This window comes from Mustela erminea, chromosome 12 (assembly GCF_009829155.1).
Source record: "Mustela erminea isolate mMusErm1 chromosome 12, mMusErm1.Pri, whole genome shotgun sequence".
Classification (NCBI taxonomy): domain Eukaryota; kingdom Metazoa; phylum Chordata; class Mammalia; order Carnivora; family Mustelidae; genus Mustela; species Mustela erminea.
Genome location: NC_045625.1, coordinates 17475495 through 17491389, shown reverse-complemented (window position 1 = coordinate 17491389; position 15895 = coordinate 17475495). Strand labels below are relative to the sequence as shown.

The 15895-nt window shown below is 48.9% G+C and overlaps 1 protein-coding gene across 1 annotated transcript in view; it reads left to right on the top strand.

Annotated features, from left to right (window-relative positions):
* Positions 1–14574, top strand: part of PAPPA (pappalysin 1) — a 235286-nt gene extending 220712 nt beyond the window's left edge. Inside the window, exons 21-22 of the mRNA XM_032307751.1 lie at positions 1375–1473; positions 14212–14574. Of these exons, the coding sequence (XP_032163642.1) occupies positions 1375–1473; positions 14212–14319 (207 nt within the window). The 3' untranslated portion in view covers positions 14320–14574. The remainder of the gene's footprint in view (positions 1–1374; positions 1474–14211) is intronic.
* The last annotated feature ends 1321 nt before the right edge of the window (positions 14575–15895 follow it).

The window sequence follows — 15895 nt, the reverse complement described above, 5'->3', positions numbered from 1 at the left end:
ATCAGTGAGTCACCAAGCATTAGAGAGCCCAACGTGAACTTTGATCAGAGACGTCTTACCTTCCCTGCCTTCTATATTAAAGGGTCACACTGTATTGCTTTTGGTGGGTGAAGGGGAATGCTTATTGCTTTGAGCAACCAATGGACTAATCCTGTCTCTTTATTTCACAACTGGGATGCTCAAGGCCCAGAAAAGATAAGCTACTTAACCAAAATCACCAAGGAACCCCTCCAGTTGGTTGAGGTTTGTTAGACTAGACCCCAGATTTTCTAAACCCCCTCACAACTACCTTTCCACTGTGTCAATACAATATGCCCCTATGCCATTTCAAAAACATCACTAAGAGTTGTACCCAGCATTAAATTAGGTTGTACCCAGCATTAAATTAGGTAATAGGGAGACCAAGAGGAACTGGATATTGCCCTTGTGTTCAGCGAGCTCACAGTCTTCTACCAGCTGGAGGTTCATAAACAAACATTAGAATAAACAGTGTGCTTAGTGCTTATAGGGACAAAAAGTATCAGGGGGTTTGCAGACACTCCTGACTTTCCCGTAAGATTACTCTGGGTTCAGATCGGTAATGACTTAACTCTGTCATCTTTTCCTCATCTTTGGGGTACCATAGAGTTGGAGGGGCATGAGGAAGAAAAGCAACACATCAGTATGTGCTAGCTGTGGACCAGAATGGCAAAGAAAAGATAGGACGTCAACTTAGATTTAAATCACTGCTCTGGCCCTGTCAGGCTGATCTGGGCTCAGTCCCTGTCTCGCTCTGAGCCTCAGAATCTTCATCTGAAAAGTGGGAATATCAGTGCTTACCTCACATGTTATTTGGAGAACAAAGAAGATGACAAACATGTAAAGCATGTGACCTCAAGCACCTCCACTCCAGTGCTAGAGAAGAGGGAGCCCAAAGACCATTGTGTCAAATTCTGATGAGTTCTTACATTTAATCTTGACAATTCTTGGGCAGATTACGTTGTTTATATTGTACCATAAATTATGTTTTTCATTACCTACTACTGGGAAAAGTAGGGGAAGTCTGCTCAGATTTTCTCCTCATTTCTTCAAGTAAAACTGAGCCCAACCTTAGAGAGATGTAAGTGATCTCTCCCGTGGCTTTGCGTACCCCAGCCTACAAGTGTGTCCACCGGTGCAGCCCCAGCTGAGTTGGGGAAAAGTTGGCTAGGTAAGTCTTTACAAATGGCGGAAGTGATAACTTGGCCAAGGGGGTGTTGGCATTTGAAGCCAGGTAGGCGGTCTACCGGGGTTTTCAAAAGCATGAGAGATAGCTGAACAATGACCGGGCTATGCCCCCACCTAATATAGGATGCTAACGGGCCACCTTCCTTCTGCCTCTCTCCCCGCTTGCAGCCCTTCATGGGAGACAATTACTGTGATGCCATCAACAACCGAGCCTTCTGCAACTACGATGGTGGGGACTGCTGTGCCTCTACAGTGAAGACCAAGAAGGTAACACACCACCACCACCCCCCTAACCCCCGCCGGCAGGACCGCCAGCTGGCCTCTCCCACTTCCCAGCCTGGAGCCCCCTGCACAACCCATTGTCCTGGCAGCGTCAGCATGTGCCCCCAAGCTGTGAGGCATTACGTTCTTTTAATTCTTTGAGGCAGTAGTTGAGCTAATATCATGGACTGATCTTTGCAGATGTTTCCTTACCCTCAGAGCTTGGGGCCAGACATGGAAGCAGACAAATATAAGTATAATCAATACTTTTAGAAGGGAAGGATAGAGCACTGGGAGGGCCCAGGCCAGGGGCTGGAGAAAGGCTCTACCAGAGGATCAGCATTGACACTGAAACTTAAGGGAAGGTGGCCAGGAAAAGCTTTGGGGGCAAGAGACTTGCTTGTAAAATCCTAGAGAGAACTTGCATCTCTGGGATGTATGGCTAAAATATAGGGGCAGAGAGAAGATGGGACATTGCTACCAAGGTAAGACGTAGCCTTTGATTATTTTATAATCTCTTTGTAAAATTAGGGGGTGTGGTCTCGGTTGTGATTTTCTTCCTTTGCATATTAGAGTTTAGCAGGAGTGAATCAGGTGTCTCGAGTAAAACATTGGACTAGGGCGCATACCCACTACTCATGGAAGAGTGCCCACCCCCACTTTCTTCCTGATGAGAGCTGGGACCCCAGCCGAGAGCCGGGGAGAGGTGTTCAGACTGGCTGCCTGGGTTGAGGAGTGCTCTGGTGATGAATGAGTTAATGGGGAGCTATTTCTGGTTTTGTAGTCATCTACAATCCGAGCCAAAAAGTCTTTTGAGCTAATATCTCTCTCCTTAAAGAAAGGGGAATGGTGTTTCTGAGGCCGGTCATAGTCTGTCTTGGCGGGAGTGCTGTCAGTGATTATCGGGTCCTAACTTCTCACTTCCTAATGGGGTAACTGAGGCCCCTATAGGAAAACTGATTTGTCCATGGTGGCAGAGTGATAGAAACAGAGCAAGGTTTCTGGCTTGTTCAAAGTACCTTTATGTCGCACCATCCTTAAAAGAGTTAGTTCCTTAGGAAAGAGGTTCTGGCCTTAGAATACGGGGATGGACAGGGCAATACCTAAGGAGCACAGTCAGACTGCATCTTTGATGACCAGGGCTGCTGGGGCTCCCTGGGGTCAGCTGGTCTTGTATGGGCAACCCTTCAGCCCACTTGCCCCCTCCCTTGATTTATGTATTAAACACCAAAAGTCAATACTTTCTGCTCAAATACAGTAGAATAAAATTCATTTCCTATTAATGAATTTTATCTTTCTCCCAATTATAAAACCACACAGACTCTACTTTTTGGAAAATCCAGAAAGCAGAGAGAACAACAGAATCATTGCTTTTCTTACATCCCAGAAGCAGCCATTGTTTTTCCTTCTGCCGTATCTTACTGTGTGTGTAAGCGTGTGGGTATTTGTGCCTGTGTGTACCTCGCAGTATTTCTAGTGCAGGATCCTGTGTTGATCTGTTTTGCCTTAGCACAGGAAATCATATACAGAAGAATGATCTGATATGATTATAAACTTTCTGGTGATCGTTTTTGCTCTGTTGTTATTTATTAGAGGGTTGTGATGGATCATGATCTGTGGAACGACTCACCTTGGGCCGTTCTTTCTAACTTGTGGGTTATTTCAGTTTCTCACCATGATAAATAATCAGGCTGGTGAATATCTTTGCAGGTAAATATTTCTCCGGCTCTGTTCCTTCACAATTGCCATTTAGAACTGAAATGACTAGGATAAAAGGTGTGAGCATTTATAAGGCTCTTGACGCCTGGTGCCAGATGAATACAGAGTACAATAGCGTCAGTTTCATTTGTCGGCGTCTGTTTTCGAAAGTGAATGGACAATGAAGTGTGTGTTTTAAATAGAAGTTTGGGTAGAATTATGACGAAGTAGTCATGTGACACCATCCATTGGAGCAAGAGCAGCTCCGATTAAAAGAATTTTCCTATGAACTATAACTTTATATACAAAAACATTAAAAAAAAAAACTAATTTATTTTTATTGGGAGACTTCCTTAAATGGATTGCTGTTTCTACAGAGCGCGTGGTAGGAACATGAAGTCATGAGACTGAGCTTCAGGTGCGGATTCCAAATGATTACAGTCACTTGAAAAAACATCTATGTACACCAAATGGCCATTTTGACCCTCTGTTCCTTCTGGGTGCCGCTGCAACAATTTCAGACGTGTCCCGGCCCTTAGTGCTGCCTCTTTAGGAAGGGACCCAGAGTTGTTCGTTCTTCGCCAGTTCTGAATATGCTTCCTAGTCTTTTTCTTTTTTTTTCCTTTCTTTCCTTTTCTACCCACATTATGTATGTAATTTTGGCTTTGGGGGTGCAAAGACGCCCTTCTTCCACTTTACCCTGGTGGTCCTCCTTGCCGGCCCGGGCTGTGGAATGCAGAGCGCCAAGCTTCCTTCGCGCAGTAAGATGCATGATCCTCGAGCGTCTATGAGGGCTCAGCACTGTACCGAGCTGCGTACCTGGGGCCCAGTCCAGACAGACTTGGCACCTGCCCCTGTGAAGTTCACGGGCTGTTAGGGGAGCCAGGCGTTAGGTGATGAGGTGCCCAGCCAGGCACTGTAGTGCCTTTGTCCAAGGGCAGTAAAGGAAAGGTGCGGGAGGTTACGGAGACCCGTGTGAAGGTCAGGAAAGGCTTCCCTGAGGAAGCGATGTTTACACTGAGCCCTGAAGAGTGAGTAGCTTTCCTGGAGAGGGTGAGTGGTGGTTGAAGACAGGCCGGGGAGGCCTGTGGCACTGCATGGGAAGTGTGGGTGACCGGGCCTCCCGCTTCTCTTCTGGTACCTATGGCTTTGCCAGAGTTGTTCGTTACTCACAGCGTTGGAGGCTTTCTTCGGATTTGAGGTTCCTGGGAGTCTGACTTCCGGAGGAGAAAGGGATCTCAGATTAAGCTCATACTTCCTACCGTTTAAATTCCCCAGTTTAAGTTCTAAATAGGCTCCCGCTTCTCGAATGCTTCAACACACTCTCTTAACACCTGCCCAGCTCCACTTCCCGCAGTAGCTGGTTTACTGAGACAGAGACGGCAGGTGGAGAAACAGAGAAGGAAAGAGTCACCCCTCCGTGAGTTGCTGTGGCTCTCAGACATCCTGCCAGACATGTGTCCTCCGTCAGCTTCTTGAATCCCTGTGGCCTCTCCGACAGGTCACTGTCAGGCCCCGTGCCCCGGTGAGCCAGCGTGGGCTCAGAGCTCTCGCAGGATGGGCTTGAGTTCACTTGGCCGCAAGTGCCGAGGTCCAAACGCGAACCCCAGGCCTGCCTGATGCGAGAGCCCAGCTCGCTCTTGTGCAGGGGGCTGAGTCCTCCGTGTGCCTGGGCCTAACCCTCCCAGTTCTGGTTGGAGACCATTCACCGCAAGCCCCGACTGCCAGGGAACCTTGGATAGGGGACCCCTCCCCTTGGCAAAGGTGGAAGCAGCTTTTCCCAGCAGCAAAGACAGGGTGGGGAGTCGTTGAGGCGCCCAGCCTTGCCAGCCATCCCTGACGTCCCAGACAGCAGTTTCCTCTGAGTGGAAAAAAAGTCCTGGTTTCTGTCTCCAGCTTCCCCAGCAGGAAGGCTCTTAGCGGCAGGAGAGGGGCCAGAGGCTGGCTTCCGCCCTCTCATTCCCTGGTCTGTACTGCCGGGCCTGGTCAGTTCCTGCCTGAACTCTTGGCCCCGGGGTACCCGTCGTGGGGAGTTCCCTGCCCGCGGGGAACACAGCCTGGCACTCAGAAGCTCACTGAGAGGGCAGATTGGCTTCACGCACCTTCTTCAGTGACGGTCATGTCACTAGCGGAGCACATACTATGTGCCTGGCCATGGTGGGGAGTCTCTGTGCCTCTTGTCTCACTCTGAGACCCCAGGAAAACCCGACAAGGTAGACTAAGTGGAGGCTCAGAGAAGTGAACTCACTTGCACGGGGTGGCAGAACTGAGTGTAGGATTTAGGATTTCTGGGCTCCGAACGACGATCACTCCCGTTCATGGAGGGCTCGCGATACGCCAAGCATCGTGGTAACTGCTTTTGCATGTGTCATCTCTTTTCCTATCACAGTCGCCCTCTTGTAGGTGGTGTCTTGTTGTCCTCCTTTTATAGCCAAGGCCGCTGAGGCTGAGAAGGGCTGAGGTCCCATGGCCAGCAAGTAGTAGAGCTGAGAGGGGAACCTGGTGAGCCTAAGCCACAAGGCAGTCACCTCTAACCCCCGTTGTAAACATCGAGCTATTTACAGCTCGACGTAAACCTCGAACTTGCCTCTTGCCCAGGCATTTTGCCCTTCCCCTGGTGGGTGGACTTCTCCCTTCCTCGTTCGCCTGGACAGGAGTCGCGGGTGTGAACTCAAGGCTAAGGGGCAAGCACACAGCATCTTCTCCCAGACGTCCTTCTAGCCAACTCTCTAACTTAACCTCTTCCCAGTCTCCGGGGCTCGGGCCTCCTGGTCACTTGGCCCAGAATGATGTCTGTCTGCTCCCTTCATCCTTCCTTCCTTGTTTGTCCAGACACCAGCTGTTCCCCACATCTGCCTCGTGGGGTGACCTGGGCCCGGCTGGCAGACAAGAGCAAGACAGTGCAGGAAACTCCGTCTGACAGGGGTGACCGTTTTCCCATCCAGACACCTGTCTGCAGCGCGAGGCAGACAGGAAGGGGCAGGACCCGGCTTCTCAGCATGTCAGTTTATTATTTTCCTGTTGGAGCCTTGAGGAGTCTCGAATACAGAGCAGATTTCCAGAATGGTTGCTTCAATAATTTACCCTTATAGCAACAATGAAAAAATTCATTCACAACTGGAATCATCCTAAGGAAGCATGTGTTGGAGCTTTAATGGAAGAAGGGGAAACAGCCTTAATCCATTCAACATAGCAAGGTTTTGTAAGGCGGGGTGGCCTGGAACACTACTTTTGGTCGTGTTTTAGACAGCTGCTAAGAGACTGATTCTGGATGATGTCTGGGAAGTTGGGGTGTAGTCCCAGCTCTGTGACTTAGTTCTGTGACCCTGGGCAGGCCCGGCTCACCTGTGGCTTTTATCTGTTGACATTTGGATGATACTGATGTCTAAGGATTCTCCGCACGGCATTGGTGAGAACCTGAAGGTTATTTGGGGTCAGGGGCCAGTAAAGATTAGGGAGAAATGAATCCCAGAAATGTCTCAGCACAAGACGGCATGCCTAACTGATGACATGAAGTGTAGGGTTGTAATATTTATTTGCTAAATCTAAGTGAAAACGGGGTTTATAGGAAAGGACATTAGACCGCAACATAGCCCACTGGTCTAAGGAGTCTGATCATTCTAACAATCGTTAGGTTAACGGCAGCCTTCCACACTGCTGGCTGGTCCAAACTAAAGGGTTGTGTTTTAGGCTGCAGAGCTGGTGATGTCCATCATTGCCTCTTAGACCTTAAATTAGCAACCAGAATGGTCCTCCTAAAGCAAGTCTACCTCCTAAAGCAAGGTGGTCTCACACCTCTGCGGAAAGCCCTTCAAGTGTCTCCCCATCGCACTCAGACTGAAACCAGGCCCCCCCATGGTCTATAAGGCCGTGTGTGTTCTGCCTCCCCACAACCCTTCTCTGACCTTACCCCCTCCTATCAGTACCTTCCCTCACTGAACTCCAGTGGTCCGGCCAGGTGTCCTCCTGTCTTACAGACTTTGTCACTGGCTCCTCCCTTAGCCGAGAACATTCTTCTCCATTCATCCACATGACTCATTCCCTCACCTCTTCCAAGTCTTTGCCCCAGTGTCAAGTTCTCAGTGAACTCCATCCTGACCACCCACCTTACATTTTCCCTGGCACTCATGTACCCATTTGTTTTGGATTCCACTTTTCTTTCTTTTATAACCCTGATCACCTTGGCTTATACTAGAAAAATGTATTTATTATCTCATAATCCCTACCCCCTTGCTGACCAAATGGAAATTTTTTGAGGTCAAGAATGTGCATCTGTTTGTTCAATAATGTATTGAACAAACAGATGCACGTTATGTATCCCTCGTTCTGAAGTACCCCACTGTTGAGCACTTGCTATGTGACGGACACTGTTCTAGGCCATAAGCAAGATGGACCTGGTCTCAGCCATGCTGAGTTCATGTCTTGTGAACTAGTGGCCACATGTTTACAGTATATTAAGTGCTATCAGAGATAGAGCCAGTGAGGAGAGTCAGCAAAGCTTCCTGCAGAAGGAAACACCCAAGGTGAGACATGAAAAGCATAGTAGGTCTTAGCTAGGTAAAAGGGGTAGGGGGGGTGGAGGACCAGAGATTAGGATGCGAGAGAAAAGAGTGTTTCTGGCAGAGGGCGCAGTCTGTGCAGAGGCCCCGTCACAAGGAAGCATATTCAAGAGACCACAATTCCCTGCCTGTGGCTAGAGCACAGAATGAGAAGGGAGGTAAGTAATAAGAGGTAAGAAAATGAGCCTTGAGCAGGCTTTTTAAACCAAGCTGGGGAATCTGAGCCTTATCCACAGAGCGTAGGAGTGTTCAATGATTCTAAGCACTGAACTAGTCTAGAGGATCCTAGAAGGCTTCGTGGAAGAGGGGCTGGACATATTTACCTTGGAAGATTAGTAAAAGACAACAGGAAGATGACTAAACAGACTGCACTAACTCTTCCTTGTCCCAAAAAATCACTGACTTCTGGAGTGTTGTGATTTTCCCTGTTTGAGGTGTAGCTTTGACTTTTCCATGTGGCTGAATTAGACACTCGTTTTCATTTGACCCAGAGTTACCTTCCTCATAACCATCGTCAACATCATCATGACCGCCGTCACCACCATTTCCTGAGCATACATTATATACCATGAACCATGCTAAGTGCTGTCTTTGAATTTTATGCTTTATCTGAAATATTTCCAATGGGCAGGACTATTACTACCTTCATTTTACAAATAGAGAGACTGAAGTCCCCCAAAGGAAAGTAACTTGTCTAAGAGCACACACTAAGTCACCAACAGGGAAAGGAATCAAACCCAAATCTCGTTCCTTTTTCTCCACCTTGCCCTCCCCAATCCACACTGAAACAAGCCTCTGCACTTACGGACTCCTCCATGCCCTGTGCCAGGCTGGTATCGATCCTACCTCCAAGGAGCTCACAAGGAGTCCTTGTACTTGACATCACACCTTGATCTACTTGATCTCATTAAACCTTTCCATTAATGTGATGAAGTCCCTGGGACTCAGAGTGGTGGAATGATTTGCCCAAGCTCCCACAGTGGGCGGACGGACAGTCAGGCTTTCTGACATTTGGCATAAGATACGTCTTGCTCCCCACAGGGCACATACTCTGCTTGTGACCTCCCTGTTGAGTCTGAGTCAGAGTCCCGCCCCTGCCTGCCTCCCAGCATCAGAGGACCTGCAGCCAGGGCCTTGTGGTGGATTTGCCTGGGCTGCATTCCTGAGCTGCTCACACACACACACACACACACACACACACACACATACCCACAGATGGAGGTGTTATCCTGGGCAACTCACCCAGAGGAGAAACCCCTGTGCCTGAGCACCATCTCCACCACAGAGGGAAAAAAAGGAGAGAATCCCGGCCTTTAGTCATTGACCTGGGCTTATTGACAGAATCCTAGAGTGGGTGGCCAAGCCATTTATGGGATAGCGTAGCCGCATGGTGCTGGGAATCCCAGAGGTAAACCGGCCACCACAGCGTTTGTGCTGTGGGTGGTAGGTTTCTTTGGGAGGCCATCTGGGGGAGATAGTGGGAAGCTGCTTGGGGAATCAGGGAATCTGGGAATTGGGCTCAGAGCTGACTTTACCAGCATGTGGCCCTTTTTTCTGTGCCTCAGTTTCTTCCTCTGTCAAAAGGGGACCCTGGCTCCCGGGGGGTCAGCACCAAGGATTCAGATCACAGGCCACCTGCCAGCCGAGTGACTTACCTCCATGCCTCTTACCTTCCTCAGAGAATGGAAAAACGGGGCTAGCAAGAATAGCTACCTTATTAGGGCTGCCGAGAAGAGTGAGTGAGATAATGTACCCTGGGTTAACTCAGCCAGGCACATAATAAAGGGATAAAAGGCTATTGGCTGTAAAAAGACAAAGCCGCAGTCAGCCCAGCCAGGTTGTGAAGGAGGAGGCTTCTTACTCTCGCTGGCTGAAAAGCTCTCAGTGTTTGGAGTGGACTTTAGAATCCTACATCAGCTAGTTACTGATGGGTAATGAGGCCTGGGGCAAGTTCGTTTGTTCTAAACATTCTGAATCCTCAATTTTCTCATCTGCAAGATGGATCACTAACAATAGTAGCCTCATGGGGTTGTGCGCAGAATAGCTAGCAGGTAGGAATTACCCGGCACGTGGAAGGCCCTTGGAAGTGCTTGTGTGTGTGTGTGTGTGTGTGTGTGTGTGTGTTAAAGTGGTGTTCACAGGTGTGCACCTGCTTCTTCCAGGCCAGACTAAGGAACACCTGGGAAGTGGCTAGAGCTGCTTTAGTCTCTATCCTTCTGCTCCCACTCGCAGGCCCTTGATCAGGGAGGAAGCTTGTGACAAGAGGAGACCCTGGGGCAAGCTCTGAACAGGCAGTTTGCTAAGACTCAAGAGGCCGCAGGCGGCCAGAACAAGACGCTGTCCATCTCCTCTGCATGAGGACCTCTGTGAGCTGTTTGGAGACATTACTGCATTGGCTCCTCACCAGAATGCAGTGAGGTTTTTCCAAGGACTCTTGCCTTCCAGGTGGGGAGACAGAGTCCCCAGCGGGCCAAGGACTTGCCAAAAGCCAAGCAGTGCCTGTATGGAGCCCACACCAGAACCCAGGCTTGTCTCCCCAGTAAACTCCTAGCAAGAACTCAGGAGAGGCAGCTGCATGTACAAGCAGGCAGGGAGGACAGGGAGGCTGCAGATCCACCTCCCGAGAACGGACCTTCCAGACTCTGTTATATTCTGACTTGGGGTTCCTTCCCTCAGTTTCCAGACATGTTTCTTTGGGAGAATGTTGAAACTGCCTGGGTTAACCGAGAGAGGGAAGAGAAAGGTCATATCACGCACACTTGGCCAGGATGGCCAGACCGGCCAGAGAAGCTCACTGGTGGTATGGCCTTCCCTGCTGATGACTTTGGAGAAGCTGAAGGAACTGGGGATGGCAGAAAGGGGAACGCGCAAAACAGGGTTTGTGAGAGAAAGGCTCAAGTCCTGTATCCTTTCTGGCCAGACCTTTGGTCTTCTGCTTTTTTTTTGCTCAGGCTGAGAAGGATTTTTGGACGGTGGGAAGATCAAGACCATTAAAATTAAATCTTGGTGTACAGGTAGGGAAACTGAAGCCCAGAGAAAGGAAGTAACCTATATGTAGTCACACAGTAAGCAAGGGCAAGAGCGGAGGCTCCCTACCTTGTGTTCTGGGTATGTATGCTTGCATTCATTTGTTCCTCCGTTCATGGGTCCACCGAGTGCCTGTTATGTGACATATAAAGTCCTGGGTCAGTAACAGATAGCCCCCCTGCCCCCAGTGGAGCTGGCATCCAAGTACAGAGCATTCTAGGACAAGAAGGGCTTCCATGGGATGGTCTGAAGTTGCACGTAGGTGACGGCGCCATCTTTGGTCAGACCAGTGTGGGGGGAGGTGACATCTGAGATGAGACGTGAAGCGTGGAAGATGAGCTGCCCAGGCACGAGCACTGAGGGCAGAGGCATGGAAATGGCTGGACACTTGCCAGAGGGTGGTTCTTTGTGTGGGCTGGTCAACAGTGTTTGGCCAGCCGACAGAGGAAAGGCCAGACTCACAGAAGACGAAGCAACATTAATGATCTACACAACCTCCTGAATGTGGGTTCTATCCCAGAAAGCTTTGTCAGTTCAGTAATTCCAGTTAAAATACCAACATAATGTAATTATGCTTTTGTAAGGTATACAAGAGTGATCTCTTACTTTGGTGTCAGTTTTTCAATAAAGTTTTGATTATGCCCCCCCCCCAAAAGGTAGGAAAACACTTGGAGTATTTGAGGAACCAAGAAGTAAATAAGCCACAGAGAGTAAGAGGGAGAAGGGACCAGGAGAGGTCTGAGAAGTGGGCCTTGATTTCATGGTAAGGACTTTGGGTCTTATTCTAAGAGATCTGTTCAGTTTTTGCCTATGTGCGGCAGAGCAGACAGCATGTGCACTAAATCAGAGTGAAACCATCTCCGAAGGGTCACGGAGATGGAGAGAATTGTGCACAGGACGTAGGAGGTGACTGGATCATTCTAATGCTAGAATGTGGGCAAGGGCAGGAGACGAGAACAGATACAGTGATGGGTTGAGTTGAGGACAAAGAAGCTGCTAAAGTCAGGGAAGTGGAAGAGAGGGACAACAGGCAGCAGAGGTGTCCCCAGATGGCTGTCCCCAGATGGAAATGAGAGCTGATTCAGCACATATGTACTCCATGTCAGGCATCTCCTAGGGCTTCTGGATGTGTATTCTTGATCTTTGCAACCATACGAAATAGTGTTTTTAAAAATCGCCCTTTTATAGATGTAGATTTGAAGGATCAGGACAGTGGAGGGATTTTCCCAAAATTGCTCAGTGACTACAAGTCAAGCAAGGATCCCCATCCAGGCCTCCTGGCTGCCATGATGGTACCCTCCCCACTTGAACTCAGTTACTAGATTTAGACTTGGCTCTGCCATCGGTGTCCCCACTTGGACCAGGGGATTTCCTTCTCCGTCTCTTCCAATTCTAACATTCTCTGCTTCTCCTAGAGATACTGAGGTTGTGGAACATACTTTAGATTGGTAGGCACAGCCTCCACCAAGACATGATGACTGGGAAATAAATGTCCTGAGCAGGGGACAGCAAGTAGTCCTAAGCAGAAGGACAGGCGTGGCACAGAAGGAGCATCTGTAAGAATGCTCCCTGTTCTTGTGAATGCTGTACTTTAATGTGAGGGAACGCAGTTGTGCTCGTCATGTGTATAGTGAAAGGGTCAGTAAGAGATGGAGAAATGAACAGACATTCATTCATCCGATGGCTCAGGCCCTGAGAAAACAAGAAAGAACAAGACTGAGGTGGTTCCTGCCTCACTGAGGGAGAAAGGAGGAGATATCTGTCGTTTGATTGATCTAAGTGAGGAGCCTATGCCAAGAACTGGGAGCTACATGGTTTTCGTCTGTTCCCTTACCCTCGATCACAACCTCAAGAGGTGTTTGCATTCATTATTCCCATTTAACAAATGAACTAACTGAGGCTTGGGGAAATCCTTGCAAGCTCAAGGTCACAGGAGTAGGTGAGAGAGCTGGGGCTTATACTTTAATCTTCCCCTTTTCAATTATTGCAAAATTGCAGGACAGAGAGAGAGGGAGGGAGGGAAGGCAGACTGGCCAAGAAGCAGAGAGAAGAGTTCGATACAGAGAATGAGTCCACACGCTTGGAGAACAAAGATGTTCTCAGGGATGGTGTGAGCACTTGGAGACCCTGCCTAGGCAGGAGGCGAATGAGGTCATTAAACCCATCTGCGCAGATGGGGGACCCTCTGGGAAAAGTTATATGCAAATATCATGATGCAATGAGGTGAAATCTGAAATCCGCTTGCGTTAGCTCAGGCTGGGGCTCAAGCAGGGACTGCAGTGTGCTCTTTGGAAAGGTCATCGGCTGTGTGGAGAAGACATTTATTCTTTCAGTTTCTAGAAAGGAAAGCCAGCTCAAGGTCACAGAGCATGTGAAGGGATGGACAGGGACCAAAATTCAGGCTTCTTCCCCCACTGTTTTTTTTTTTTTTTTTCCCCTTTGAGAGTAAGAATGAGAGTATGCGCTTGAGGAGGGGGAGGGGCCGAGGGAGAAGCTCAAACAGATTCCACGCCCAGCACAGAGCCCTACCTGGGGCTGGATCCCAAGACCCTGAATCAAGATTCAGATGCTCAACTGACTGAGCCACCCAGGTGCCCCTCCCCACTTAAAAAAAGTTGTGTGTGTGTGTGTGTGTGTGTGTGTGTGTGTGTGTGTGTGTTTAATTTTTCCCCAGCTTTCATAACATTAGTGGATAGCAAACCACATTGTACACCTCTAACCCTTTCTTACTCAAAATCTGCTCCTGAGAGCCTTCAAACCAAACCTTATGCAAAATCTCTACGTGAAACGTCCCCCACCCAGAGCTCAGGCTCCTGGAAAGCAGTCTGAGCTTGCTGGGACATGTTCTTGTTGTTTTCACCCTTGCCTCCCCAAATCAAAAATCCTAGCACACGTCTGTCTTTCTTAAAAGACACTTTCATATACCTTCTTTCACTTGACCACCCCAACGGCCCTGGAAGTTAAATATTCCATTGTGCTGATCTCACCAACCAGCTCTGGCACAGTGTGTTGCAATTTTTCACCCATGAGTTCCTTCAGCCCTTAGACTTTCCAGGGCTAGGTAGGGCTGATAGATACCCATTCTACAGCTGGGAACCTGGGGCTCAGGAGTAGCTTGCCTATACTAAATACCATGTCTGTCACCTGTTACTTTGGGCAACTGCCTGCCCCTTTCAGAGAGCCTCAGTTTCCCTGTCTGTAAAAGGTGATTGTTTTAGTACCTATCTTACAGAGTTGAGTGACCCATCATAAATGCCCTTGAAAATGAAAGTTGCTGTTCTAATGATTTTTATACAAGTTATGACAGGGCTAGCCAGAAGCAGAGGTAGGACTTGAACTTCAATCTGCTGCCCACCCCCACCCCCTAGTCCAGTCACTGTCCTGCTCTGCACTGCTTCTCTGAAAATTACTATATCAGACCCCACCCTCTGGCTCACCTCTTTTTTCTTTGTCTCTGCAGGTCACCCCTTTCCCTATGTCCTGTGACCTACAAGGTGACTGTGCTTGTCGGGACCCCCAGGCCCAAGAACACAGCCGGAAAGACCTCCGGGGGTACAGCCATGGCTAAGGAGGACAAGGAGTTGACAAAGAATTCCCAGCGCCAGGACCCGCATCCCTTTGGTATTGATTTCACAGTCAGCTGCTCAACGGAATGGCCTCCCCACACCAGGGATCCTTAGCACCCAACCGGTCTGCCTTTAATTTCACCCAGGAAGGACTCATAGTAGGGGCGCATGAACCAAGTCTCGCCATGTTGGATGATGAAATGGAATCCTATCCCAAAGTCTTAGAAGGATTGCATATACAAGTGTGCAGTCCCAGAGCCTACAATTCTCATCATTTGTCACACAACCACAGCAAGAAACATGTTCTATATTTAGGAGTGTGCACATATGTGGTTAGTACACACGCATGCATACGCACCCAAACAAACATCTGCGTTGAGGGCAGTTTGGGAGACTGAGCAGAGAGAGACTGGAACATACTCAGTCTTTCCTTTCCCAAGCTCCTAGCCAATACTGTCCTTGGGAGAAGGAGAGTTGCAGAAACTGCAAGGCCAAGTGTTGAGATGTCAAGATAGCTTGCACTCGGAGGCTTGGAACATGTAGGGCATGCACAACGGTGCAGTCCTTTGGGATTAGAAGTGAAATGGTCTCTGACCACCTACCTTCTAGGGAAGTAGAACCCAGGACGAGGTAAAGAATCCAAGGTAGGCAAAGCCCCCTAATTCTTCTGCTGCCATGGGGGATTTTACCCCAACTCCAGGGTTTGAGGCCAAGCTGGAAATGGCATAGGGTTGCAGTGTCAAGGTATTATAACAGCCCCCTGCTTGAGGCCATAATACCCCTCCAGAACCTACCCATTCCCCCAGTCTTGCCTTGGGACCACATTCGCTGCTACTTTTCCTGCTGCTCTATCCTATACATTGAGTACCCCCAAGATGGTAGGACCAGGTTAGGAAAAACCCCACACAACCAAACAGTCTGCCTTAAAAGTGACCCACGTTTTCCCACAGCTCCTCACTTCTTAGCCCTTCTGCAAGAAATAAATCCTCATTGGCCCCAATGGTGAGAAGTTATATCTCCCATGGGTGGGCTTCTCATCCTGAAAGGGAGTAGAGGGACTGGAGATGCTGAAACCCTCACTGAGAGTCCAGAATGTCTGAGCCAGTGTTAGATTTTATAATCCAAGTGGACCAGTGTTAAATGTCTGTGATGCTGGGGCCACCCAGAGACTGCTGGGATAGTGCAGGCTCTTGAGTTATTATTTTTATCCAAGCTTCCCTGGCCCTCCGGGTTAGATCAGGCTTTGGTGCTGAGGACGTCACTGTGGCCCTGAGAAACTATAATTCTCAAACAGAGAATCATCTTGAGTAGGATCCATCTAAACTGTATTCTCAAGGGCCGTGAGAGGGAAGCCCAAGAGTTCACAGACTCATTCCCCACCAGCCCAACATGGTCTTCATCTTCTAGCTACCAGGACACCCAGCCATACCTATGGTTGGTGAATCCGTTCCTCTTTCCCATGTTTAGCCTCTGAAAGTTGAGAGGAAAGTAGTCTAGTGCACAAGGAAGCCCCTCCCTCACTGGGGTCCTCTTTGCCTGTTCCACCAGTTGTTTGTCCACTCCTTTCAAATTAATATG